The following is a 27164-nucleotide window of genomic DNA, read 5'->3' as shown; positions in this document are numbered from 1 at the left end:
AGAAGGTGAAAAGGAGTTTTTAGTGCAATATAAACAATGGACATAAGCTTCAAATTCCTAAACACAGTAAGCACAGAAATGTGTACACATTGCAAGTCATTAGTTCAAGCCCACCAAACATTTCCTGAGACAATTACCTTCTCTGCTATAAAATTTACTTTGTGCAATCCTCTGGAGCGTTACTAATTGCTTTTCTTAACCTCCAGAGATTAAAGGATTTTGAAAGGAACATATAGACAAGTAGTGACTCTAATTTCAAAACTAAGCTTTATTAAGGCAAGCTCTGTTTTATGAAATAGGGTCATTAAGAGAATGTTTAATGTTGAAAATATTCAATCCTCATTCTCTTCATCCTACTCCAATCTTGAGATACTGTGCTCTGCTAGTGTTTTTCTTTTAAATACAGTGGTATTTTAAAATACAGCAGTGGAACCTTCATTCATTTCCATCTGGCATCAGCTCTGTCTTCAAGAATACACATAGCCATGTTGGCACTTGTTTCTCAAATCCTTTTCCACTAGGGGGTATGATAGACTGTGACTGTATTTCACAGTAAACCTTCTGTATGATAGCATAACATGAAAGTATACACATGTGGGAGCGAAGAACAGGCACGCAAAGCTGGGTACTTAATTTATGGAGATTTAAATCCTGTCATTCATAAATATAATTATAACCTACGGCTTGAAAGTGATATGGACCTTACCATATTGATCATGCTTAGGCTCTGTTTAATCAGATCACTCGTTGATAGGCAAAATATCAGAAGAATGTTGTTACTAAAACAGTTAATGAAAGGAAATACTTCTATTTTGCACAAAGAATATTGTTTGTTTCTCTGTGTGTTGTATACCCTCCCACCTTCAGATGGGAAATATAAACCCAAGGGGAGGGCATATTATTAAATCAGCAATCAACCTTCAAGTCATTTTGGTATAAACACTGTAATTATTTCATCTCTAGTAAACAGAATGTAAGACAACAGCACATAAGGGTGACAATTTGCAATATGCTTTGAATGTCTTTGTTAAAAAACCCTAAACTATTATGGCTGAAGGCAACATTATTGAAATTAAAAAAAAAGAAAAAAAGAGCAGAAGTTGTGACAGCCAACAGAGGGGGTAATTAGTCAGTAAATTTCAAGTAATAAATTTAGCAGGTCATTGCAGCAGACCTTACATTTTGCATGGGGAGAAGTTCCTGTTTATTAGGCTGGAAGCCAGAACTTCTTACCTTTATTCAAAAAAGCATCATAACAAAGTATTAGGAAAAAATGATAAGTGTGATTAGGATAGTATGGTCCATATGCCATCTAAAACTCACAATCTTCTCTTATTTAGGTGAGTGTAAGTTCACTTATGTCAGAAGAGTCAACTACCAGTTTACAGAGGTGTACCTGTGTAACTGTAGTAGCATACAGTGGGGGGGGGGGGGGGGGGGGGGGGGGGGGGGAGGGAGTAGACAAAAAAATCAGAGAAAACTATTGTCTTTCTAAACTAAAAGTGTGACTCCCTAACATTTTTAATCTCAGTTGTAGCTTATGCAAGTCTTGTATGTAGGCTGTGTTTCAGCCTAGACATTGGGGTTTATATTTCTGATTGCTTTCACCTACAAAGCTAGTGGGGGGCTGGCATGGTGTAACCTGCCTGCCGAGAAGGATTCCTCTGCTCACTGCTGGCACCCTTCCTGATGTGTGGGAATGGTTTGTCTGCAAGTCATCAGGTCATAAACAGCCGTGTGCACTTTAGGGAGCCTCCATATTTAGAGTTATTTGAAGACAATTGACATTAATATTAGCTGGGCTTCAGAGGCTTTGACAGCCACAGAAGAAAAGCTGTCTCGTCTATCTAATTTAAAGTTCCTGGTTAGGAAGTATCAAGGATGCATTTTATATATCTTAGAACCTTTTCTCAGGCTGGTTGCCCTCTTGTTAAAAGCTTTTTAAAATTGTTTTGCAGTCAAATAATCACTGGTTTTGTTTAAATGTTCTCATCCAACACATAATGAACAGCAAGGAATTCCCCAAAGGGCATCTATTGTTATTGAAATGTTTATTTATTGAGTGCTTTTGCCAGAAGCCCCCCATGAGAAAATCTCATTTTATGAGCTCCTGAAGCAGTCAGTTCCCAAAACATTGAGCAGAAATGCAATTTTGACCAAGTAATTTCAAGGTCTTTTGTTTGCTTTTAAATAAACAGCATAATGCCGATATGCAAAAAGTTGTGACAAAATCTGTTGTATTTTCTGTGTTTTTAAAATATTCCTAGTGAATCTGTGCTTATGTGGTGCTTGGGTGATTCCTTACCTTCAAGCATTTAGTTGCTACAGTAGTGAAAAACAGTTTCCCACATAGCAGCATAGGAGCGAGTATTTTAAATGGTAATGTGATCTCTTTCCTGCACAAGAACAGTGTTAAATCAGTATCATCCCCCTTGCATAAGGATTTTTTTTCCCACCCAGTTTTTGCTCTTCATTTCCCTAAATTTTCTCATCAGCAGTGCTTGTGGCAATGTGAACATGGGCACAACTTGGATCCTGTTGTGTTCCTAGATTATCCAGGTGGAGTCAATAGAGTATAGTGTAATGATCCCTCCTAGGCTTCACTCTGAAATCCCTGCCTCACACTGCCTGAGCTGGATCACAAATGATCCAGTTTTAATCTTTATGATTTTAATTATGGTGTGAAGTGCATAGCTGCAGTGAGCAAGGCAGGAAGTCAGCTGAGGGGATAGTGAGCTCTGGGCCAGAGGTAGAAACAAAAAACACAGGCAAAGGAAGAAGGGAAGGAAACTTTTTACTTCTTTGCTGATAAGGCTGGAGTGTAACTACGCTGTGCTTGAAAGTTTGTCTTGGTTCTTGTCTTCCAGCTATAAAGGACTGTGCAGTGTAGATTCTGGGGGAAAATATCTAAAGTTTTTCTTTTTCCACCCTTTTTCATGGGACAGCTATGTACTAGACTGGTGCTTGCTTTTATTTAAAGCAGACTGCTAATTATACTGTAAATGTCTGAGCAGCCAGAGAGGAATCATGATTTCTCTTAGGCCTCCAATGCAGAAAGGACAATGCAAGATTAGTTATATTCAGGGCATAGTACCGTGGAACTCCCAGATGCCTTTTACAGCTGATTATCTCAGTGTTAGTGACAGAATTGGGGAATGGCCTGAATTCTTGTAAAGCAGTTATCTCAAACAAAATGTACTTTGCAATTGTTGACTATTATAACCTAAAATATTATTTAAATTATGCTGATAAATGCTTTATAATGGCCTGATATTATTAAAATACATTTCCTGTACATTAATGACTTGGCATCTGGAGTGTCCTTTAGCAGTAAAATCTCTATTTTTTTCTTTCTCTCACCACCCCAAGAGTATTTAGAGAAAAATGATTGATTAATGACAGTTCCTATTAACTCCAGAATAAAATGTGCACAGTACATGTTTTGCTAATAAAAGATTAAAGGATGCTTCTTAGTCTTACTCTGATTCCCTTTCTGACCTCAAAGCAAAGTCTTACAGTTAATAATAGGGGTTTTACTTCCTGAAATGGAAAAAGTTTAAAAGTATTTCTGTCTAGGATATATGTGATACTATTAAGCACACTTCATTAACTGCTCTCCATTGTATGAATGCAAAATATTAACATGTTAGTAAAGGAATAATTTAATCCTTCATTTTAAGCCCTATAACAGAAATATTTTTCAAGTTCTTTCGTTTATGCAGAAGTTTTCCAGACTTCATTCTCTCATAAGACACAGCTACAGGAGGTTAAAACACATTGCAAGTATGGTTCGAGCCAATGTTCTTCACCTTTTAAGCAGTGTTATTATTCATAGTATGAATTTAATTCTTTTCACTGATTATGTGAATAATAAAAACTTAGGAACTCACATAATACATAATATCTAATGAAATTTTTATAATAGTACCAATTTGTGTCCTTGTTGAGCCCTTGTGCTCTTCTCCTCTGTATATTGCAGTTTCTGTAGTATCCTGGAAATTTTCTTCAAAAATACATTTACTATATTTATGTATGTGTGTATTTTTCTTATGTTTATCATATATATGTACTTTAGTGTAGTTTTAAGCATATCAGAACTGATATATCTTCATTCCTTTCATCAGATGTGCATCTAAGTTGGATATTGTTAGGATGGGTGGAAAATTAATGCAAAATTATGTTTGTGGAATTATTTTTCTTTAAAAATGCATCATGAAAATTTTTGCGAAACCCTGAGTAGTTTGCTCTACCATTCTTCATCTGGCTAATCAGTAAATTTGTAAATGCCTTACAGATTTTAATGCCATAAAGAGCTATCAAGCTACACCCAAAAAAGTTGCCACAGAGTCATAATTTTCCCTCATAAATTATTCAAAGAGGCGATTACCCCTGTTGTTAAAAGATAAATACTTTGTGGTATCTTTTTGTTCAAAACCAGCCATTGGATCAGATATGTTCAAAATCTTTTCCTCACACATATTCTTGCAGAACATGGTCAAGACAAATATTCTGAATTTCTTTACAGTCCCTCTAACTTACAGTTGTGACAACAGGAATAAGCTTTTATTGATGTTAGGCATATTAAATTTGAAATGACGTGTAATCTTCTTTGGATGCTGACTTCCAGTGATGATCTAGGCTGTACTTGGGTGAATAGCAATTTAAGTGCCTCCATTTTGCTATCTTCATAGCAGGAATATTATTTACAGGAGTGTTCTGTTTTGAAGTTTGGTCATATAGTTGGAACTCTTTCAGACAGGCACAAGACAGACATAAGAAACAACGACAGGTATAAGAATGTTTGCAAATGTAGCTAATGAAGCAAAAGGATGAAGGCCAAATGGTATCTTAATAGGTTCTCTTTAAAAAACTATTTTGAAAAGGAATATTCTGCCATGTCTCTAGATTATGAATTTTACATTTTTTTAATCATCTATTCTAGTGTGCTGGGATCAGCTGTGACCTTCAGAGTGCATTCAAACCTCGAAAATATTTCAACCGCAGATGTTGCCAAAGCAGCAGGTAAGTCCTTGTCCTCCGTTCCCAAACCGTAACCTCCCATGTGTATGTTTTCATGAGCAGTAGCACTGCAAACAGCACAGAGACATCTCATTCTCCCAGAAGATTGACATTTAAGAAGGGAGACAGTCAAGAGGTGAGTGGCACATATGAGAAATTGAAGTGTAACATCTCTGAGCCAATTAAAACTGCCTGAGACTTTTTTGTTTGTCAAGGAAATGGATTAATTAAAGACTTGCAGTCAAGGCCCAACATGGTGAAAAACTCCTCACTGTTGTCATGAACTCGTAACACCAGATTGGTTATTTGTAAATGAGGTTATAATACCTGTGGTTTTTCCAATATTTTTTTCAGGGAACAAAAATGTTACTGCATCTTAGCCTGGATTTCTGGATCAAAAGATGGTAGAAATATGTCTTTGTGTGCTGTTTAGGTAATTTCAATGCAAATTAATCTTGGGAGTAAATGTGTTTCTGGAGCTAACTACCACTGTTCTAATGACTCTGGTTGGCTTTTTGTCAACTTGTCAACTAGCTTCATTATGAAGTTTTCACTGCAAGAAATAATTCATGCAAAGTAACTAATCTGCCAACCGATTTGCCTCAAAATTACTCAATTTTTAATGTTTTTTAATGTTTAAAAATTATGAACAAACAAGTTGTAAAATTGCTTGAAAAGAGAAACAAAAGAAGTTAATTTAAATCCACACTGGGAGCCCAGTATTGTCCATTAAGTTCTCCTTTTGCTTCACTATGGATCAATTTACTTATAGAAAGAATTTACTTAATTCCAGTGCCGGAACTTTCCTGTGCAAGACCTGGAGAAGAAAAGTGTTGTTAACTGGTGATTAGAGAGTAGCAAACATGATACAATTTTTCTTAAAAGGATTTAACATGCCAAAAAGCCATAGATGTCTATTTTCAAAACTAGGAGATATTAGCAATAAATATATAATTATGGGAATGTTAATGAGTATGATATACAAAAAAATTAATATGTCTTTTTTGTAGCAATGACCTGCCTTGTAAACCTGTTGAATCCCTCTGAGGGGATCAACAAATATGGTGCAACTAGTAAAGTTTGCCTGGATTGCCAAAGACTTTTAACAAGGTTTTTCCCTAGAAGTTTCTAAGGAAACTAATTGTTTCTTAAATGTGGAATATGGAAAATGAATATGGTAGTAGATCAGCAATTGGTTAAGAGGCAAAAACCAGAGATTAGGAACAAATTATTTGTTTTCTCAGGCTAGAGATAGGAGAAAGGTTGAAGAACCTCTGCTGGTACTGTGCCATTCAACAGACTTATAAATGAGTTGGGAAAGACAATGAGCAGTATGATGAGAAATACTGCTAATAATATTAAACTATTGACAGTCTTAAAGGTGAAAGTTGATCTTAGAATTACATAAAAGCCTTACCAGACTGAGTGACTGAGCTCAAAATCGCAGATGAAATTCATTGTAAACTAGTGTAAAATGCATATGGAGAAAAAAAAAATAGCCTTTCATATGAAGTTATAGGTTTAAACAGACTGTTGATGCTCTGGAGTAAGAACTTAGTGTAGTAACAGGTAATTTAACGAAAATAACAGTTCAGTCTCCATTATCAGTTGAACAAGAAAAGTGTTTTTAAGCAAGAAATAGAAAACTGAACAACATTTTTTTCTTGCATGTATTTAAATATGGCATACAGTGCTGATTCTCATACTTCAGAGGGTTTGGAAGCTCTGGTTGAAATGGAAAGATAATGAGAAAAGCAGAAGACTTTCAGTATGACATGTCTTACACAGAACAAATGGTGAAATAAGGCAGAAAACTGTGTTTTGGAAAAAGATGCATATGGTATGAGAAAGGTCTATCAAGTCTAGCATGGCACAGTGAATGTGGACATGATTGTGCAGTTTTATAATGCAAGAACAGATTAAACTGTCAGAAGGCGGGTCCAAAATAAATCAGAATGCAGTTTGTAGTTTTGCCTGTTGTAGATAATGAAGTTTATATGTGTTCAAAACTTTGTGTATTAACAAGTTCATGGAACAGACATGCACTGAACTTTAGCAAGTCCATAGGGACCTTGTCAAATTCAGGAGGTTCCTGATGTGTCTTTACCTGTTCCTAGCAAGCTACTCTGAAATGTAGAAATGTTGTGACTGATTTCAACAAAACTCAAGAGGTAACAGTAGTTTTTTCTTACCACTGTTATCAAAGTAGCTGTTTTCAACTTCCTTAGCTTAAATATTGCTGATGTAGGGATATTCTGGGGACAAAATTTATGACACTCCAGAGTAAGTTCTACAGATTCACCAACTTAAATTAATCTTTTATTTTGTAATTTTAGTTATTCTATATATTCATATCCCAGGCATTTCATTCTGTTTGTTTGGCACATCTATTTGCTTAGCACATTAAAATATTCAGGCTTTGATGGCTGCAGAAAGAAGTTTATAGGAGTCATACATCAGCTCCTCTCAGAGCCATGGCCATAATATTGTTCTAACTAAACTTTGTGTTTGCCGTTTACAAAAACAACCCCTCACAATTCTATCTAGCTGTCAAACATTTTAAATTCAAAAAGTATGTAATTTTTCTTTTCTAACCCATAATTAAGATTGCAGAAGCTTGTCAATGTATTAGCTAATCGATTCATTTATTTTGACCAAAATTCTTACTTGCTGATCTTTAAAGCCAAACATAAATTCAGCTAAAAGAACAACAGCAATATAAACTTAGATAACACTTTTTTTTCAGGCTTTAATTGTAATCAGAAATTTTGAAAGTAAACAGTGTCTTGACCAAAAGCATTCTAAAATCTGAATTTACCAAAGGAAACCAAAGCAGAATAAATAAGTACATACTTCCAGGATAGGCACAGATAAGCGCATAACTCCATGCTGTACTGCTGTTAGGTACCATAACATCCATCCAGGAACTCTGAAAGCAGAACTTGTTTACAGAAAATGAATAGACCAAACTGACAGAAGATTTTCACTATCCATCACATCCTGAGAAACAAAAATCATTTAGAAACTGAGATAATCAGATGCCATAATAATTATGGGAGTGTAAATTAGCCAGTCTGCAAAAGGGAGTCTATTTTTACAGATGTTAAGTACATGCATGTCTCACCAGTATCCACAGGAACAGTTTTTTTCTGCAGCAGTTTTATCTTATTATTAATGTAGTCTATATGTTTTGTAAACAAAATGGATGAACTGTCTGTTTTTCTTGCATTATTTAGCTTTAAATATAGGGAGCTACATTAAAAGTTTTCTATCCTTTCCTGTGGAGCTTGAAAAATGTACAGTGTAATTGACAAAGATGCAGTGTAATTTCATCTCAGCATTTTGAAGAAATAAGCTTTCTCTAGATATAGATGACCTGCTCTAGAAATAGTTACACTTGGTGCATGAATGTGGATTCAATATAAAATTGCAATATAGTCAGTATAGTAATAAGCAGTGAGTTTGGTTTATAGGTACTCCAGAATCCCACCATTTATGGAAAGACATGTATAGTAACAGTCATTTGAAAAGAAGAATCTTCTGAATTTTCCAAGCATATATTTTTTGCATCTAATGGCTGTATTATATATATATTGTACACATGAAAAAGAGATGTAGAAAAGAAGTCATGTGCATAGACACTCAGCATTAGATCATGTGTAGAAGCATCCTTTAACTACTTAGAGTCTTCCTTAATCTTTTTGGTAATGTATCAAAATGCGACATTTTTTGTGTTACAAAAATATGGAGACTGAAGAGTAAAGGAATGTATGCATAGCATGTAGACATATTAGTGATATGGGAAGGATAGCACAGCCAAAGGCGATGCATAACGGTATTAGGGAATTAATTGTTTTGCATGCAGGATCTTATGTCTCAGATATATTGTAATATAGACCATTGTGGAAAGTCAGAAATCTTGATTTATTTTTTTAAATAAATATTAGAATATTATGAAAAATTATCTTCTTTCCTTTTTTTTTTTTTATACTCCTAACTTTTAACTAAGATGTATTTACTTTTGATTTTATTTTTTGTTTGTTGGTTGGTTTTTTTGTTTTTACTTTTCTAGTGGAACTTACATTTTCACAACATGCATGGTTTGATAGGAACCATTAAAAATTACTTAGAAAGTAGGGTGTTGAAGCATGCAACCTTCTTGCCTAAAAATTATTTCTCTGAGAGCTTTCTAATTCTGACAAAAATGCACAGCAAAATGAGTTCACTAGAAAAAAAAAACACAACTACAAAAATACTTTATTATCATTCAAATTTAACTATGTAACAAGCTAATTTGATTAAAGATACTGCCTCAAAAGTACCTGAATAGATAAAAAAAAAGTACTTATAAAATTTCTTAGCATTTTTAAACTACTGCAAATGGTTAGATTTGTAAACTTACAGATTTTGAAATTTGAGACCTACAAATTTTGGTTATGTACCAGCTGTGATGAAATATCCAAGGCAACAAATATTGCAATGTAACTCTTTGAGACTGAATATTTTTGCTCAAGTTGGCAGCTCTAAACAGTCAAAACATGATCTTTAGCATTAGACAGTTCTTTCTGAGATGAAAAGGGTACTTCAAAATCCTTAACTTCCCCTGTATATTGATTTAAGTTGATGGTGTCCTAATGGTTTGAAGTGGACCAAGATAGCATAGTTTTAAACTTAATTAGGATAATTAAATGGGTGCTCATATTAGTGACCCTGAATTCAGTTGGTGAAGAAGGTATTTATACCTTATTTTGCCTCCGGTATATTTCTTTTGCTTGATAGGTTTGAGCTGTAGTTATAGGCATCAAAACTTCCTCTTCTAAATCTGTAAGTTCAGGTATCTAAAACAGCAGTCTAATTCTAGAGGCTCTTAGTTTTCATCACACCTTATAAATCCTTAACGACCTTGGCTATTTAGCAGGATTGAAATACAGAATTTTCTAATGACCAATAAATTTAAAATTAAAAGCCATGTCAGACAGTGAAATAACCCACTTGCATTAAAAAAATTATTCCAGGTTCTTTGTCAATTTCAAAATACTGGTGAGGAATCTGCCTTACACAGTCACTGCAGAAATTGTTTACTTCTCCCATTTCTTAAGCACGTTTGGCAAAATCACAGTTTTGTCATGCATCCAGTCTGGGCCCTCTACAAAGGGCTGAGAGGCTGAGAGTCTGACATGAACAATTTTGATTTTCTTATAGAGTAAGTGCTAAAAATATCCATTATAAATATATTTTAAAATACTAACTATTCAAGTACAAATGCTTAGTTAAAACTATAATGCTTGAATGCATTTTTTGAGCTGTTTCCAGCAATTATTTGTATTAGCCTTCACTATAATTCAAATATACATTTCAAATTTTAACACATCAGATGTAAGTCTAAAATATTTCAAATGACTTATATCTGTTCTCTGGTTCATTCTAATCACGAAATACAGCTCTCTTTTTATTGGTCGAAGTGGGTTATCTTTCCAGTTTGCTGCATAGTAGAAAAAAGTATAATAGCACATTTATGGAATACTTTGTAAAGCTTGCACATCTCTTAATTTCATGGTCTGAAATGTGACAAAACAAGACACAGAGGGAAGATAATTTACTCAGCATTAGAGAGACAATTGATGAGGATCTGATATGCAGCTTAAATTGACTGTTAATTTCTAGGAACACTGCAGAGGCTCACTCTGCTCTCTAGCCAGGGAGTATTGACCATACCAGTACTGTTGACAGAAACATGATACTTCTATGTTATTATCCATTATTATCAAGAAAAGTTTTATAGGAGATTCTCAAGGGACAAAAGAGAAAGGACTGTTATTGGATTTATTTTCATATAATATGACTTCAGATCTTCATATAACACTATTACATGTAATGTGTATATGTAAAGAATGTATAAATGTAGCAAAATGGGATTAGGAGAAGGAACAACTGAACAGGGAGGAATAAATCATCAATGGCAAAAACAAGACTATGCAAAGTTTTGTTTAGTTATCCATGTATTTAGGTGAAAGCATATTTCAAATAGATATTATTGACTTGTGTCTTTAAAATGTCATGGTCTCAGAGGAATTTGAAGAAAACCAAAGAAATTTAGTTTTATGCAGTGAGTTCAGAATACTGTCGTTTTCTCTCTCTGATTATTTTGTCTTGTGCTTAAACAGTGTCTGGCCTTTGATGCTTTTTAGACCATTACTGAGTAACTGTTAGAAGTTCTTTTCATAATATATTTCACTTAAGTGTAATCTAGGAATTTATTATTCTTTTTACTGCTTCTGTTGCTGATATAATGAAACCTGGCAATGTTTGTTGTGTTGTTTTGGTGATGGCAACAGCCATCTTTTTTGTGGTGACTCTCAGTGCAGCAGATATGAATCTATATCATTAAAAGTGGGAAAATTCAATTTCTGGATAAAAAGTTGCCTTCTCTAAGAAGTTCTTGTTCATTCTACCATGTTGATTTTTGGCATAAGTTTTGCATGTCTTGTGAGAAGTCTCAGAAAGATGAGCTCTGTTGATTCAGTCACAGACATGTCCATGCTGACATACTGTCTTGGTTTCCTTTTTCTACCCCACAACCATGAGCAATAATGGTTGCTTTGAAAGTTATTCATTGGCCTGTCATTGTCAGATTCATAATTCAGCTGTGATGAAGTGAATAGAACAAGATGAAAGTCTATGTCTGAATTCCTTCCTTCTATCTAGATTTTTGTAGACCATGCAATTAGATGTCTTGCTGTCTGAGATGGTAATAAAGTGTGTGTCCATGAATAATTTGAAGTTCATCTTTGAAGTGAACTGACAGCATCTGTGTCAGAAACTTTGAACAACATAGCCAGGAGGCTGTGATATCCATCTGATTCCACTTACCATTGCCATGATTTAAGGAAGATTACAGTTCTTTGGTCTATAATGTGAAAAGTGAAAGTTTGACAGTTTTTCTGTTGCTAGCTCTCTTAAGTCTTTTGGTGCTAATTGTGATTTCCTCTGCTTAAGTCTACTTAGCTAACATTGTCCTTTTTCACCTCTTGGCTCCTCTGTGATGGATTAATTCCCTTTTACCTATTGTACCATCAAATCTATCTGAAGCATTTTCCTCAAATGCTTCCACTGTTGAATAAAGGATGTAATTATAATTTTAAGCATTATTCAGAATCTGAACTGTCTCCTGCACTACAAAATGTTTGATACAATGATTAATGAAGTTTTGAGTTAGCATTTCCTTCCCACCTTGTTCCTCTTTTAGTAATTCTGATGGGTGTCACCATTTGGTAAATATGACTCAGTCCTGAAGAATAGCAAGTTATCTTTGCTTCTGACTCTTCTCCAATTGCTTCCTTCTAATTATGATACGCATTGTTGTGATTAGTAAGGATTTTAGAAAGAAATATTTTTGCTTTAAAACCACTTTCTGTTGAAATGGAAAACTTCAGAACTTTCTTCTGCTCACCTTATAAAGTGATGTAATACATTGCAGCATAAACACCTAAATCAACCTTCTTATCTACTGGAAACTCTAAAGCAAGTTAGCATTTTTATAGAATTGGGGAGAAAAATAAGACTTAAATAGCTTGAAGTACCCAATTAATTAGATTAAGTTTCATAGAAAACCATCAGATTGGTATTAAACTACAATAGAGACACACCATTGGTGTAGCATATATATTAATATTTTAGAATACAGTAGCTGATACCTGATCCAGACAGTTCTGAGTTTCAGTGGAAAGATTAGAATTGAAGATTAGGTTGATTTGCAGCTCATGTGTTTCTGTTAGTTGCTTTTCCTGAAATCTATAGGCAGGCCTATGACGACAGATGAAAATGAGTCCTCTACTGAAGTAACTTATGTCATAGCTTAAAGGTTAATAGTGATTTTAAAATTTACTTTTTTAAAGACTCCTCTGGTAATATAACTAAATGCATAATAATAGTGAGGGTAGAATTTGTCTAACCTGGTTGCAGCTGTCTAAATGTTAGACATTTATTTTGAACTAATTATCTACATTACCTCTACATTAAAAGAAAAGAAGATAGTGTGAACTCTTAGATTGTTGTATTGTCACTTACCAACAGTGGTGAAAGGCAGCTGAGAGAAAGCCATCACTAATATCCATGGAAATGTGTAGATATAGTTGATGATAGGACTGCCATATATAGATACTGCAGATAAATCCAGGGAGATTGGTTGATGTCCGGATTGTAGAATTTAATACAGTGGAAAGCTTTTGGGGTCTTCCTGCAGCCTCTGACCCTTAACATATTCAAAACTATTTTTTTCTGTTGCTAGATCTCTTAAAGTATTCTAGTGCAAATCAAAATTTCTTGTACTTAAGCCTCCTTCATTCACACTGTCCTTCAGTAACATATTCAAAGCTCTTTAAGAATTAAAAATTAATTTAAGATTGAGTAAATTTACAAAGATTTTGAGTTTAATAAATATTAGCATGTGTAATATTATTACTGAGAAAACCCAAATGAATTCCTGCCATCAGCTTGCTCACACCTACAGCTGGTAGTGCAAGATGAAACTGCCATGTAGTTAAAGCGCAAATGTTTTTTTTTCAAGTCAAAGAAAGCAGAGAATCACAGAATGGTTAGGAGTGGAAGGGACCTTAAAGATCATCCAGTTCCACCCACCCTGTCATGGACAGAGACACCTCCCACTAGACCAGGTGCTCCAAGCCCCATCCAACCTGGCCCTGAACACTGCCAGGGATGGGGTAGCCACAGCTTCTCTGAGCAGTCTGTGCCAGGGCCTCACCACCCTCTCAGTAAAGAACTTCTTTCTACATATTTGCTTACATAGATGCTTCAAACTGACCTGTGTATTTTGAAAGGACTGTCTTCAACTGATGTAAATCAACATATGTCTGCGCTGATGTCCATGGCACTGCAAATGTGTGAAACCGACAGGTATTATTTTTTTGGATAGTAGCAGTACTGTAGGGTACCACTATGAGCATGGTATCAAAAAGTTTCTATACTGAATTTCATTCCAATTTAAAGCAAAGAAAGCAAAATCCCCAAATCCAAGACAACCTGCTTAATGTTGTATTTCATCATACTATTTAGCAAAATTGCTTCTAGTTAGCATTTTTATGATAAGCAACACATATTCTAGGAAAATTAAAATATGCATGCAGTATGGCATATACAACAATAATACTTAAAATTCCAGAGATCTTATATGTTATAGTCCTGTAATAAAGTTTTATATATTTTTGTGCAATACACTTAAGTACACTCTGTTTACAGCATATCCGAAGCATATTAAAACAAATTATTTAGGAATGCTTCTGTTAGAAGAAATCTCTTAAGGCAGGTACATAAGAGGCAGCTTTTCTGTAAAGAATAGGTAGGCAAATGTGACATATTTTGGTAGATATAGAACTTTTATGTAAGCATCATTAAAGAAATTAGAGAAACTTAAGAAAAATAGGTCAAATAGCATTTTAACTAACCTTTACCTAGAAAGAGCATTTTTCTCACCCATTAGATGGATTGATTTTAACTTTTGAAAATGTGGAACAAGATAAAACTAGGAACTTTAATCTATGCTTGTAAATAAACACTGGGCACCATGTGGAAAAGGGGATAATATTAAATTTTGTGTGCTACCAACAAGAGAATGTTCTCTGTCTGATGTAACTAAATATTCTATTTTTAATATATGAAATTAGATGATCAGCAGTCTTGTGATTTTAAGTGATAGCTTTTATATCAGCCAAATAAAAACAAATATGAGAAAAGAGTGCTGCTTCAGAGCTCTATGGAAAAATAGTTGTTATTTAAAGCACAAGAAAAAAAACAAAACAACCCACAAAATCAATTACACAGAGAATCATCTTAGAATCAGGCTGTCATCCATTTTTGCTGGAAAAAAGTAATATCATGAAAAGGCACTTCTTCAAAAGCAGAGAGTTTTGGTAACAGTGTGTAGGGGCAGCTGACCTGAACCCGGTAATAATCTGTTCTCTTGGTAGAACACAGTATATGGGATGACATCTTGAGAAGGAGGTGCAAACATGACCTGGGATGAAAGAGCAGGTGGAAGTTTTCTAGCTGGAAAAGGCTTAGTTAGGAGGTCTGGAGGATTCGTGTATCATCCATCTTGAAAATAATCACTTGCATGACCTTCTGTTGCTAATAGCTTGTGGAGGGATATATCTGAGAGGGGAAATAATGAACTCTTGACAGTGGGACAAGGAAATATTTGAGAGCTTTGGGAGATTTTTTGAAGATGAGAGAAGTCTGTTAGCAGTACTCACAAGGGCACACTTGTCAGCAGTATTCAGTTCTGTATTTTAACATTGCCTTCATTTTGAGACATCTTTCTCTTCTGGATTGAAGGCTACTTGAGGAGCTGTCACTGCTACCTGATAGCCTGCACAGTGTTAGAGAATGTTGTTACTGCAGGCAAGTGATTAGATTTTCATGAATTGTTTGTTTCTGGACTATCTGTGGTCAAATAAGGGTTTTTTTCCACTTGAACTTTCTTGAACTCCAGATATCCATTCTGACATGTAAGATAAGATGGCATCAGATTAATAGATATTTGATCTTGTTGTTATTTTGAGATGTTTTCCATTGTCTGACAAAAATTGTATGCAGGATTTAGAGATTAGTGACCATTATAATAATCTGCAAACACTTAATCTTTCTAGTATTAGGTAGTCTTCCAGAAAACATGTTAAACCCCTTCACTCTCTTTAGAAAATATTTTCTATAAATTTGAACATTATGAATTAAGAGAATTGTATGGCTTTACACTACCTAAAGTAAAAAGACATGCTAGATTTAATCTAGCCATATATTTTCAAGAAGTACCTGTAAATTCACTATGCCTCTGTTTTCTTAATTGTAAATCTGAAATATAAAGAGAAAAAGGGCATTTTGTGAAAAGAAAAAGGAAAAAGCTATAGCATAATGATTTTTTAAGATTATTCAGAGGAAAGACAGTGTGGTCTTCTATAGTATAATTATGATAATTTGTCTGCGGGTTTTATTTTTTATTTTTTCCCTAGTTGCATTACTGCAACAAAATCAGGATGACAGCAATCATAAAATCACTTTGGTTGAAAGATCCATCTAGTGGGTTATTTAGACTGTCCCCCAGAATTGTGATGGGATTGGCTGGCAGGAGATTGTACAGCTAATATTTGATAGTCTGTGAAAAAAAAGACAGATGAGAAAAAATATGTATGCCAAAATCCAGAGGGTGCCTCTTTGCAAAGTTTTATAGACATTTTAGATCAGTAACAAGAAAAGGTGGGTATCTACATCCCATTACTCTTTCCTAAACAGCCAGGTAATTACTTCTGGCATTTTGACAAGTGTTTGCTGGAGTGAAGGTCAAAGCTGTCAGCAGAGAAGATCTATGCTAATCTGCTCAGCTGGAGAAGACTCAGGTAGCTAATGTTTTGTAATTAGAAGTTGTGGAAACCAGTTTTCACAGTAGTTTTTTGCTGAGCATAAGTGAACTAATAATACAGAGTAATTTAATTTATCATAGTTTACAAAATCGGGTAAATGGCTGCTTAGGAGTAAGCAAATTGGAGAAATGGTATGTACTGTGGAAACACAGGTCAGGATTTGATGTCCTATTCCTAGACCTAAGCATAGTAAGATAAAACTGCAGTGTTTTGATGGTTGTCGTTGGAACTCAACTGGAACCTCATAGTAATCACAGTAAGAAGAAGGACCATTTTTGCTGAATTCTTTTTGACCTTGATCAGCTCTGCCAGACAAACTGTTGAACCGTCACCAACAAGGAGCCACAAGGACACAGCACTAATGAAAATATTCCTCTAATTCTTTATGCCTTTACATGTAATCATAGAATCATAAAATGGTTAGGGTTGGAAAGGACCTGAAGGTCATCTAGTTTCAACCCACCTGACAGGGACACCTCAGCCAGACCGTGTTGTCCAAAGCTCTGTCCAACCTGCCCTTGGACACTACCAGGGATGAAGCATTTAGCACTTGTTTGGTCAGCCGGTTCCAGTGCCTCACCACCCTCTCAGTAAAGAACTTCTTCCTCACATATAACCTGAACTTCCTCTGTTTAATCCAAAGCATGTAGATAAATAGGAAAGGAAAGGATAAAGGTAGAGCTTTGATAAAGCCTTAAATCTAGATCTGAAGAGCAGTAGGTCTATCGAAAACATAGATTCTAATTGAGAAGAAGATGCTTTTTTCTTCTAGATTTCATGATTGGGCTTTTATAGGAGGCTGTTAAGTCTTGTTGCAGGATGCACAGAACACAATTGATTTTGGAAAGAGATCACAACTGATTTTGGAAAGAAATTGCTTCCCCCCTCCCCATCCCCCCCCCCCCCCCCCCCCCTCCCCCCTCCCGAGCTATCCTTCTTTCTCTGAATGCATTTTGTGTATTATATGTATTATATTATTTCTTCTGACATTTCTTTCCCTGGCATTTTTCCTCTTCAGGGGAATCACCACATATTCATTCCCTTCTTTCATTGCTATTTAACAACTTGAGGGTATATTCTCTACCCATGTGCAGCGATATAGCTGTGAAACTCACATTAACATTAATGGAAAATGTGCAGCTGAAATCAACCACACAGGGTGTAGTTACTACTCTTGGCTGTAAAATGGATTTGCATGTTCAAACAGGAATTATTTCCACTTAAGAACTGAGAAGTCAACCGGCTTATTACATTATTTTATGTTAAATTAAAAATATTTTAACATTAATTTTTTAATGCATTTCAAATTGAGAAATCCACCTGCTGTAGAACCTGTTATTTTATGTTACAACATAATGTTTTCAAAGGTAGCTGACATTTTAGAGCAAGTAAACTATCTATCTTGGCAGCTCCCTGTACTGTGCTTTCTTTAAGCCTTAGGAAAATAAGTTATTATTTAACGGTAAGTTAATATTTTGTTAATTATGAAGAATCTGCCCCTTTCAGGTAATCTGATTTTACCATAGATGAATTTGAATATTTGCAATGGTTTTCTCAGTCCTCCTGTGATTCTGCTTTTCCATTCTGGTCCATTTTTTTCTCTATGTATCCATAGCTCTTTTTCTTACTAACAGGATTGCTCCCACTGAATAACTAAACATCTGAAATCAGCAGAGTGAACAAAAAAAGAGCTGAAAGCTGGGAGATGTGGGAAGCCTAGAATATCAGAGATACAGGTCACTGTTTCCAGAAGTGACAGTATGGATGAGGAAACTGATCTTCTGTTCATATTAAACTCATAATGAGGCAGAGTTTGCATATTTATTACTTTTTTTCTACATACTGTTTCAGTTTCTCTGGTGTGCTTTGCCAGTGTGAATAAGCATATCCATCCTTCACATTATATTGGTTTCTTCGTGTGTTGTTTGTAGGTAAAGAGTGTCACAGGGTTTCAGAACTCTAATTTGGTGTCTTCTGTTATACTGTTATACTGATATCTGTTATATACTGGTATCTGTTATACTGCAAGCAATCACAAATGTTAGAATTGGCATATCTGTATGTGTAGAGGCGTATGTATCAAAATGAATTATAACTTGGCCTGAAGAGTTTTAAACAAACTTAGTGGAATATTGCCATACAGTTAAATAAATCTTTGCTTTAGACAGAAGGGAATAAGTATCTAGGACTCCTCATTCCAAAAGATGTTTACATCTCGGATTTCTTCACTAAAAAAAAGAATGACGTTTAAATGGAAGATATCGAGACAGAATGGTTAGTAACACAGCATGCAGTCCACAGAATGTTTTCACTATCACATGTATACACTTTCAAGTTCTAACTCTGATACCCCTAGGAATAAGTTCATTTTTGTTCTTGGTGTGTATCTAGTAATATCTATCAGTTTTTCACAGAATGTACTGTTACTGCTGGTGAGCATCCTTCTTCTCCTAGTTCCTCTTCTGTATAAACACATACAATTCACACATGTTCATTAAACCACTGTTAGAGTCTGGTTCCACAAGAGATAAACCTGAGTTTGGGGTAGATCCCTGCAGAGATGTGAAAGCTATTGCTGGTTAAGTTTTACCATCATGCAGACAATTACAGGGGAGAAGTAGTCTGTGTTGATGTTTACACATGCTAAAGTTAGTACATTTATAGCTTTTATATTTAAAGGTACTCTTCACTCTTTTAACACTCTGTTGACATCTCATTAAAGAGGTAATACCTAGAAGCAGTAAATATTAAAAAAATCAAAACAACCAAACCAAACAAAAAAACCCAGTTATATTTGATTTCCATAGTCTTTTCTTTTCAAACACTGCTAGCGATACAGTACATGGCTAAAGGAACCAGGTATGGCCATTCATATAGAAACAGACTTTAAGTGTACTCTGCTTTCTCTGTACTGTATAGATCTCAAATTCTTTTTTTTTTTGTTTCTGAACTTCAGTCATAAGAAAATAACATGGAATAAGAAAATAACATGGAATTCTATTAGATTTCCATTCTTCACAATTTTATTCAGAAACAGTTGTATCTGATGGGATTGTGAAAAAGTCACATTGAAATTGTATAATTTTCAATTTTTATATTTCTAGCAACTTTGTGCATTATGCATTTTTAATACATATATTCACAAAGAGTTCTTGAATGTGTTCCAAAATGAGCAGGCAGGTCCTACCCTTGCACTAAGGGAGCTGGTAGTCATATGTCTCCACCAGTGTGCCATTGAGACTAAGCTATTCATAGAATCATAGAACCACAGAATGGTTTGGATTGGGAGGGACCTTAAAGATCACCTAGTTCCAACTTCCCTGGAAGGAACACCTTCCACTAGACCAGGTTGCTCAAAACCCCATCCAACCTGGCATTGAATACATCCAAGTGGGTCATTCCCAGCTCCTCTGGAAGTCTACTGTAATGATTCTCTCAGCACCATTTTTTAAAGCTGGTATTTATAATGATAAATCAAGATGTATATGATTTATGGTGAAATAGTTATTTTGAATTCTGCAATTTGTCAAATTACCTAAAATATTGGCATACAGAGCCTCTGACACTAAATGTGGAAATATACAGAGATAGATCAAGCTTGCCTAGAATATCTTCCATGTTTTACTTCTAAGGCTACTTAAACTTTCAAAGTGCCATATATTTATGTGGCTGACAGTTATCTTTTCTCTAGGAAGATTTCTGTGAAGATTAGGTGAACAAAAATTCGCTTTAATATTTTAGACTTCTGATGAATCCTGAGTGAGGGTTACCAAATTTAGATATGACATTTATTTTGATTGTTAGCTTGATTCCTGTGACAGGATTTTGTGTATAGAATTGAAAGAGTTTCTTTATACTTGACATATCAAAAACCAATCAAACTTTTCATAAGTATGTTTAGCTAGTTCATCTTTTATGCTAATCCTGGAATATTTTTTTGAAAAACATTGCAAGTAAAAACGTTAAATTCTAATTTCCTTTTTTATTATATTATTTTACTTTATGGACATTCTTTGCTGCTCATTCCCACATCTGCTCATTTTTAATTTTTAGGGGCATAACTTCCCACATTTTAATAGAAGATATTTCTTTTTATCTGTAATTAAATCCGTAACTTGTTATTCTCAGAAGGTTATTATGGATTGTGACTTGACTGTTGCAAAAAAATTAATGACTTAAAGAGGCTCCTAATATCAATTTAGTATAAGGATTTAATTTATTATTCATTAATTTTGTATTCATTGTAATAGCAGTAATCATTAGGAACTCATTGGGTAGGTATGAGAATGTCAGGCACACTATATTTCCATAGGAGTTCAGCTCGTTAGTCATCTTTAGCAAAACATAAAATGCCATTCATGCATTAATGCTGTCACTTGTTTCTCTTTATAATTCTATGGCTGTTATTTTACATAAATATCTTCGTATGTATAATCTGTTCTGTAATGTAAAAGTTTCAGTATGTGTGAAAACTCCCTTGTCTGTCCTTATGGCAACAAAAATTTTGCAATTTTAAATAGAGATAGCTTCACTCAATTTATGACAGTATACAGGCTAATTTCACATTATATTACAGAAAATCCTTTCAAATATTGTCAGTTTACGTTGGCAGAATGTCAATTTTTTAATTCATACAGCCTGCTTTTTTAAAAAAGCATTCAGTTTAGCAATGCAAAATTCTACTTTTTATTTCAACACTAATTTATGTGTTCATCAGAACATATGTAATTTCCCATTTTAAAATGGGAGATAATATTTCATATTAATTAGTGTTGTATTTTAAATTGTCCAGAATGTAAATGCATTTCCCCACCCGTAAATCCCTCAGTTGCATCGTTTTTAACTGTCCCATATTTCTGAAGCTGAATTCCTTATCCAGTAAAAGATTCTGTTCATGTTAAAAGTAAGTTACTGAATGCCTTAGAAGAAAAGCCATTGTGTTTAGCATCATGTTAACTAATTACAGTAGCTGCCTTGCAGCTCAGTGTTGGAGTTGTCCTTCTGTGCACGGACCCAATCAGTCATGGTCAGTATTGTGTCAGCTAATTCAATTCTTTGTAATCAAATTTAAACCTAAGAGTGGATTTCATCTTCTCTAACTCAGGTGTCTGTCTTTTAGGTACTTTTAAGTGTAAGCTAGTCAACCTTAGCTCCCATTGCAATCAGTCGAATGTAGTAAGTGCTTCCAGAGGGTAATTCATTTCATCCCATGAGAGGTGTCTGTCTTATCCTTATCTCCTGTATCTCATCTATCTCATACATGTCTATCACACTTATGATTGATGTTTAGGATAGGTCAAGTATATATCATTCCCTTGAGGATCTGTTATTCTCCATTAAATGCAATGGGAGTCTTGCTTAAATTTAGGGCCAACCAGGATCTCCCAGTGAAAGCAAATCTCTTAGATCTCTCTCAAGCACCTTTAAAGCATATTTCAGAATTAATATGTGCATAGAAGTCTGCTTCTGAATGATAGGCAGCATTTTTGGGAGCAAGGAATTTCTGCCTTCCCTTGTGCAAGGATGGGCTATAGCTCACTAAACAGCATGCTCTGGTAGCAGTTTGGGCACTGAGCAATACCTTGAGTGGCTGCTAAATGCTGCTTCAGAAAAGCATTGGTTTTGCATGACACTGTGTCACTTCTGCCTTCCCCCCCCAGTGCTCATTTCTTAGGTGCTTCGATTGCCTCGAAGGGCATGTGCTGCTGTGTTCAGTCAACAGAAGTGGGGGAAAAGGGAGAAGGGTAATATTTTGTTGGCCATGGCTTTTAAAGTTATACCTGCTTCACCTGTAATTCTATGTGCATAGCGTAAGGTAGAGGATGACTGTGAGCCAGTGCAAATGTTCAATAGCTGTGTAGCCCTATTTATGATGTCGAAGATCTTAACATACGAAAGGGCTTGATCTCAGCCTGCTTGAGTCTTAGGAGACTTCCAGCCCCACATAGCTGAGCTGTGACTCTTTCCTCTCAACTAGGATGTTATTGAATTGTTAATGAAGTTCATAATTGCAAATTCCCTGGAAGATGCTGACCTTCTAAGCACCACAACTGTGACATATGTTTTGAATTTTAAGCATTGTGTTTACTTATGAAAACCCATGCCTTTTATTAAGAAATGTAGGATTCCTCCAGTCCTTTAAAAATTAAAAAAATCCCAGTCTGAGGGTAGGAATAATAGACATAAATACATACCTGGAGCTGGCTATTGGTGGTTAGGTAGGCCATAGTGTTCACCTGCAGATATTTGCTTTTATGTTGCATCATTACATTATTCCTTAGTTTTAATGCCTTTTTAATTCTGAGCACCCTTGATGTTCAACAGGAGATGCAAGTCACTTTGTAATGGTTTACTGTATTTCAACGCACATCTAGCTTCTGCTAAAAACAAACTCCATTCGCTTAAAACTAATTGATAATAACGTTCTTCCTTTCCAATTCTAAGAAAAACCCAAACAAGAACTGAGCCATCTTTCCTTACAGAAATTATTGTTGTAGTTTCAGTGCTTCTGTAGCAGTCATTCGCTTTGACCTTACTCCAAGGAGGCTGCCATTTTTTGGCAAGAAGTGACAGTATGTGATGGAAGTAAAGTTGCCTGTTTGCACATCAATGCATGAGAGCAGCAGGGCTTTTTGAAGGATGCTTTCTGGTAGGTTGCAATTGATATTGAAATTAATTTCTTTTAAAGACTAGCTTGGTTCTAATACAAACTACCATTTCTTTTTGCTTTTCTCTCCCACCCTCTCTTCCTCTCCACCTCTTCAGATGCTCTATGCATTACTGTGGCCTGGAGCTTCTTGGAGTGTTCTTCTAGAAGCCACTGGTTTTATAAAATTGTTTAATATAGACAAATAATGTTGTTTCCTACACAAACTTCACATATATAAATAAATCTCTAACTTGCTGACAAGAACAATGAAACTTAAAATCCAAAACACATACATTCCTAAAATTCTCCTCTTAACCTGCTCCTGATTGCTGTTAAAGGCTCTTGTGGTTTTCAAAGAGAAACAACCCTTATTTTGTCCTTTCCTGACAATATTTATAGCAATAAGTCAAGGACATCCATTCAGGGATTAGCTGCCTGTAGTTTGAGTCTCTGCTCATCATCACTCCATAGCCTTCCCATTATGTGTGTCTATACTGTTAGGAGAAACTTTGGTTTGCTTATCCTCTTTCTTGGATACTGAAGAAAATTTGGGCAGAAGGCGTTCTGCCAAAGAAAACTCTTCTTCATTAAGAACCTGCTGAATGAGTTTCTGTAGGCTAACCTGTGTAAGGGAGACTTTCTGGAGGTCTCACAGAGACACATGATAGCTAAAAAACCTTGGAGATACAGTCACTTCAACATTTCATGCACACAGCCCAGCCCATTTCACTTTGAAATATTAGATAAATGTTCAAATGTATTTTGGCACAAAACAAGGGAAACAATTTGCTTAGGAAATGGGGGATCTTCCAGCACATCTATGAACAGATTTCTAGTCTTGCTATTGCAAGATACAGTCAGATGTGTATCAGTGGAGCCATCGAAACAATCAAAATGATTCTTTTGTAATTAATTAATTATTCTTTTCTTGGGAAGTGTATATGTCTCATATGTTCATTTCTGCTAAAGGATTAAGGATTGCCAGCATGTCTTAACTTTGCCTTGCCTTTTGTTGAAACAAAACAGTTTAGTTTCATGCAGTTAAAAAAAAAAAAAGAGTCCATGCTTAAAAAAAGAAAAGGAAAAAAGAAATAAAATTATTACATTTGGGGAGTGAAAGAAAGTGATTTTTAACATAGAAGAGAGTACTTTATCATATATCATTCTATCAGCTGATAAATGTATGCTGTTAGACTTCTGTATGCAAAGTGTCTTTTTTTTTGTGCCACTTCCTAATCAAATAATCTACTACGCTATTAAACAATCTTTATAGTTATTCTAAGAATAATTTCAATTTTAATGGTGTTATGAATAAAAATATCAAAAAAAAATCCATTTTGGATATATCTTAGTTAGTAACATTAAATGTCATTGCCTTTAAAAAATAAGGAAAAAAGCCATATGCTTCTAAATCACAGATGTGAGTTTTGTCACTTTTACTTAATGTGATTTTGAATTTTTCAGTATTTTCTTGTGATTTTTCTCAGCTTTAATAGGGAGAATATTACATTCACTGTTGGTTGAATCACTGAAACTGAATCTTTCCCCTTTACTGACAAAAACAATCTGAAAGTCACCAGCTGAAAAATGTGTACATTCTCTGAAAAGCACACAGTATGACTTACATAGCACTCATTGTTAAGAGAAACAAACTATGCAGCTTTATTAACATGTGAAAGATGGTTTTCTCTAATGGCATTCCTTTTTTTTGGATGTTCTCTTTTACATACAGTAAGTTAAATCTTGATTGCAGATAAACTGAAATTACATATTTTTAAGCCACAGGATATGTAATTTCACAGTGCTTTGAAAAAAAAATCCTCTACAAAATTGTCTACGTATTTTTCTTTTTCACAGCATATGTGTGCTCTTTAGTCTATGTAAGAGTGGATATTTTCTCTCAATAAACCAAAGCAAAATATTCTTTTATGAGGTATAATCGCTGATATATTTTTACAACACCTGATGATGCAGTCATAGAATCATAGAATAGTTAGGGTTGGAAAGGACATTAAGATCATCTAGTTCCAACTAGGTGGGCAGGGACACCTCACACTAAACCATGTCACCCAAGGCTTCATCCAACCTGGCCTTGAACACTGCCAGGGATGGAGCATTCACAGCTTCCCTGGGCAACCCATTCCAGTGCCTCACCACACTCACAGTAAAGAATTTCTTCCTTATATCCAATCTAAACTTCCCCTGTTTAAGTTTGAACCCATTATCCCTTGTTCTGTCACTACAGTCGCTAATGAAGAGTCTGTCACCAGCATCCCTGTAGCCCCCTTCAGATACTGGAAGGCTGCTATGAGGTCTCCATGCGGCCTTCTCCAGGCTGAACAGCCCAAAGTTTCACAGCCTCTCTTCATACGGGAGGTGCTCCAGTCCCTTGATCATCCCTGTGGCCCTTCTCTGGACTTGTTCCAACAGTTGCATGTCCTTTTTACACTGAAGACACCAGAACTGCACACAACACTGCAAGTAAGGTCTCGCAAGAGCAGAATAGAGGGGTAGGATCACCTTCTTCAACTTGCTGGTCACACTCCTTTTGATGCAGCCCAGGCTGCTAAGAGAACATCAAATATCAAGTTTCTCTCAAACAACTTGCATGGCACAAGTTACTTTTTATTCTCAGAATTTTCCATGTGATAACATCTTCTCTAGTTTGTAATGTACATGAATGGTTTATGGAGCACTGTTAGGACATCATTAGATGAAGTGCCTACATTTGACTTATGTGTGTAAGCACTCATGGTGATGATGGGATTCATTGCCCATGGAGACATCTGGAGCCACTGGAGGTGCTGTAGCTGTCTAAGATACTTGCCTAAGACCTCACTTATGAGTGGTCCACATCTTTCTGGGTGTCAGGTTAGAAAACCAACTGCACTTACAGGAGCCTGGGAGACTTAGGTATCTAAGTCTTGCTACAGATTTCCCATCAATCCACAGTCAGTAGAGCTGAGAGAGCTGTTCAGCTGGGCAAGAGTAGGGAGCTAATCCAGGGAGATCAGAATAGCTCTCTAAACTATGTTACCTTTGGTATTTATTAACTACATTGGGAGCTTAGGCAATCAACTGGTATATAGGCATATCTGTGTAGGCACTTAGGTTCAGATGTCTTAATTTGAGAGCTGAATTCCATCCATACCTTACACTGAATGTGATGGCCTAGCACACTTTAGAGTGGCACTGAAAAGAACTGGCATGTTTATTAATTGTAGATTTTGCTTGACTTTTCTGAAGAAACTGTGCAAGATGCCCTTCAGATCGCAAGTTAGTCTTAAACAAAACTTGGGGAAGGAAAATAATTATTTTTGTTAGAATAAGAACTTCCGTATAATTTTCTATTAATAATTAAAACATCTACAGTTGCTTGGTGTTACTAGTGTTAAATTTTCACAAGGGGATAGGCTTCATCTTTAGGAAGTAAGAAAGAAGTAAAATGTTTCCTACAGGTTATTGTTTTCTGTGACTGTGCAGTAACAATTTTTTGTACTTTTATTAAGCATTGAAGTAATTGAAAAGACTTGACTTTACCTGGAATTGTTTGCAACTGTTAAATGTGTTTGGTCACATACAGGGGTTTTTGTCTTTTGCTCAACACCCACTTGTGACTTTACTGACATGTTTATTCTCTCTAGCCTATACTACAAATCACAATATAAATCTGTATAATCCATCTTCCTGATTAATCCTGTGGCTGAAATCTCAACCTCCTCTCAGAAATGCATTTGGTCAGGATGAAGACATGAATCCATTGTTTTCATTTGCCTTAGGGAGTTTGAACCTATCTCCTTAATCACAATGCTAGTAAAGTACTAGAAGGAGATTCTCAGTCTTTCTTGCAGAAGCGTGGAATGATTGAATGTTCACTGATCTAGAGCACACAAGAGCAAAGGGAAGACCACACTGTCTCCAGGTATGTGGTGCTTCTCAGGACTTTAATGACTCATCTCCAAGTCCTTCCTTCCTTATATATTTAACGTAAATGAATTCTTTCTTGGAGAAAGAATTGAAACTGGAGTCTTCCCTTTGCTTGTTAACAACAGCAGCTGCAACAT

The 27164-nt window shown here is 35.3% G+C and overlaps 1 protein-coding gene across 1 annotated transcript in view; it reads left to right on the top strand.

Annotated features, from left to right (window-relative positions):
- PTPRN2 (protein tyrosine phosphatase receptor type N2) overlaps positions 1-27164 on the top strand; it is a 659546-nt gene that overhangs the window by 298149 nt on the left and 334233 nt on the right. The window contains exon 11 of the mRNA XM_031042861.2: positions 4943-5022. Coding sequence (XP_030898721.2) covers positions 4943-5022 — 80 coding nt within the window. The remainder of the gene's footprint in view (positions 1-4942; positions 5023-27164) is intronic.

The sequence above is a fragment of the Melopsittacus undulatus genome, chromosome 1 (assembly GCF_012275295.1).
Source record: "Melopsittacus undulatus isolate bMelUnd1 chromosome 1, bMelUnd1.mat.Z, whole genome shotgun sequence".
Lineage (NCBI taxonomy): Eukaryota > Metazoa > Chordata > Aves > Psittaciformes > Psittaculidae > Melopsittacus > Melopsittacus undulatus.
The sequence above is the reverse complement of the archived record's forward strand: the minus strand, read 5'-3'. Positions and strand labels throughout refer to the sequence as shown.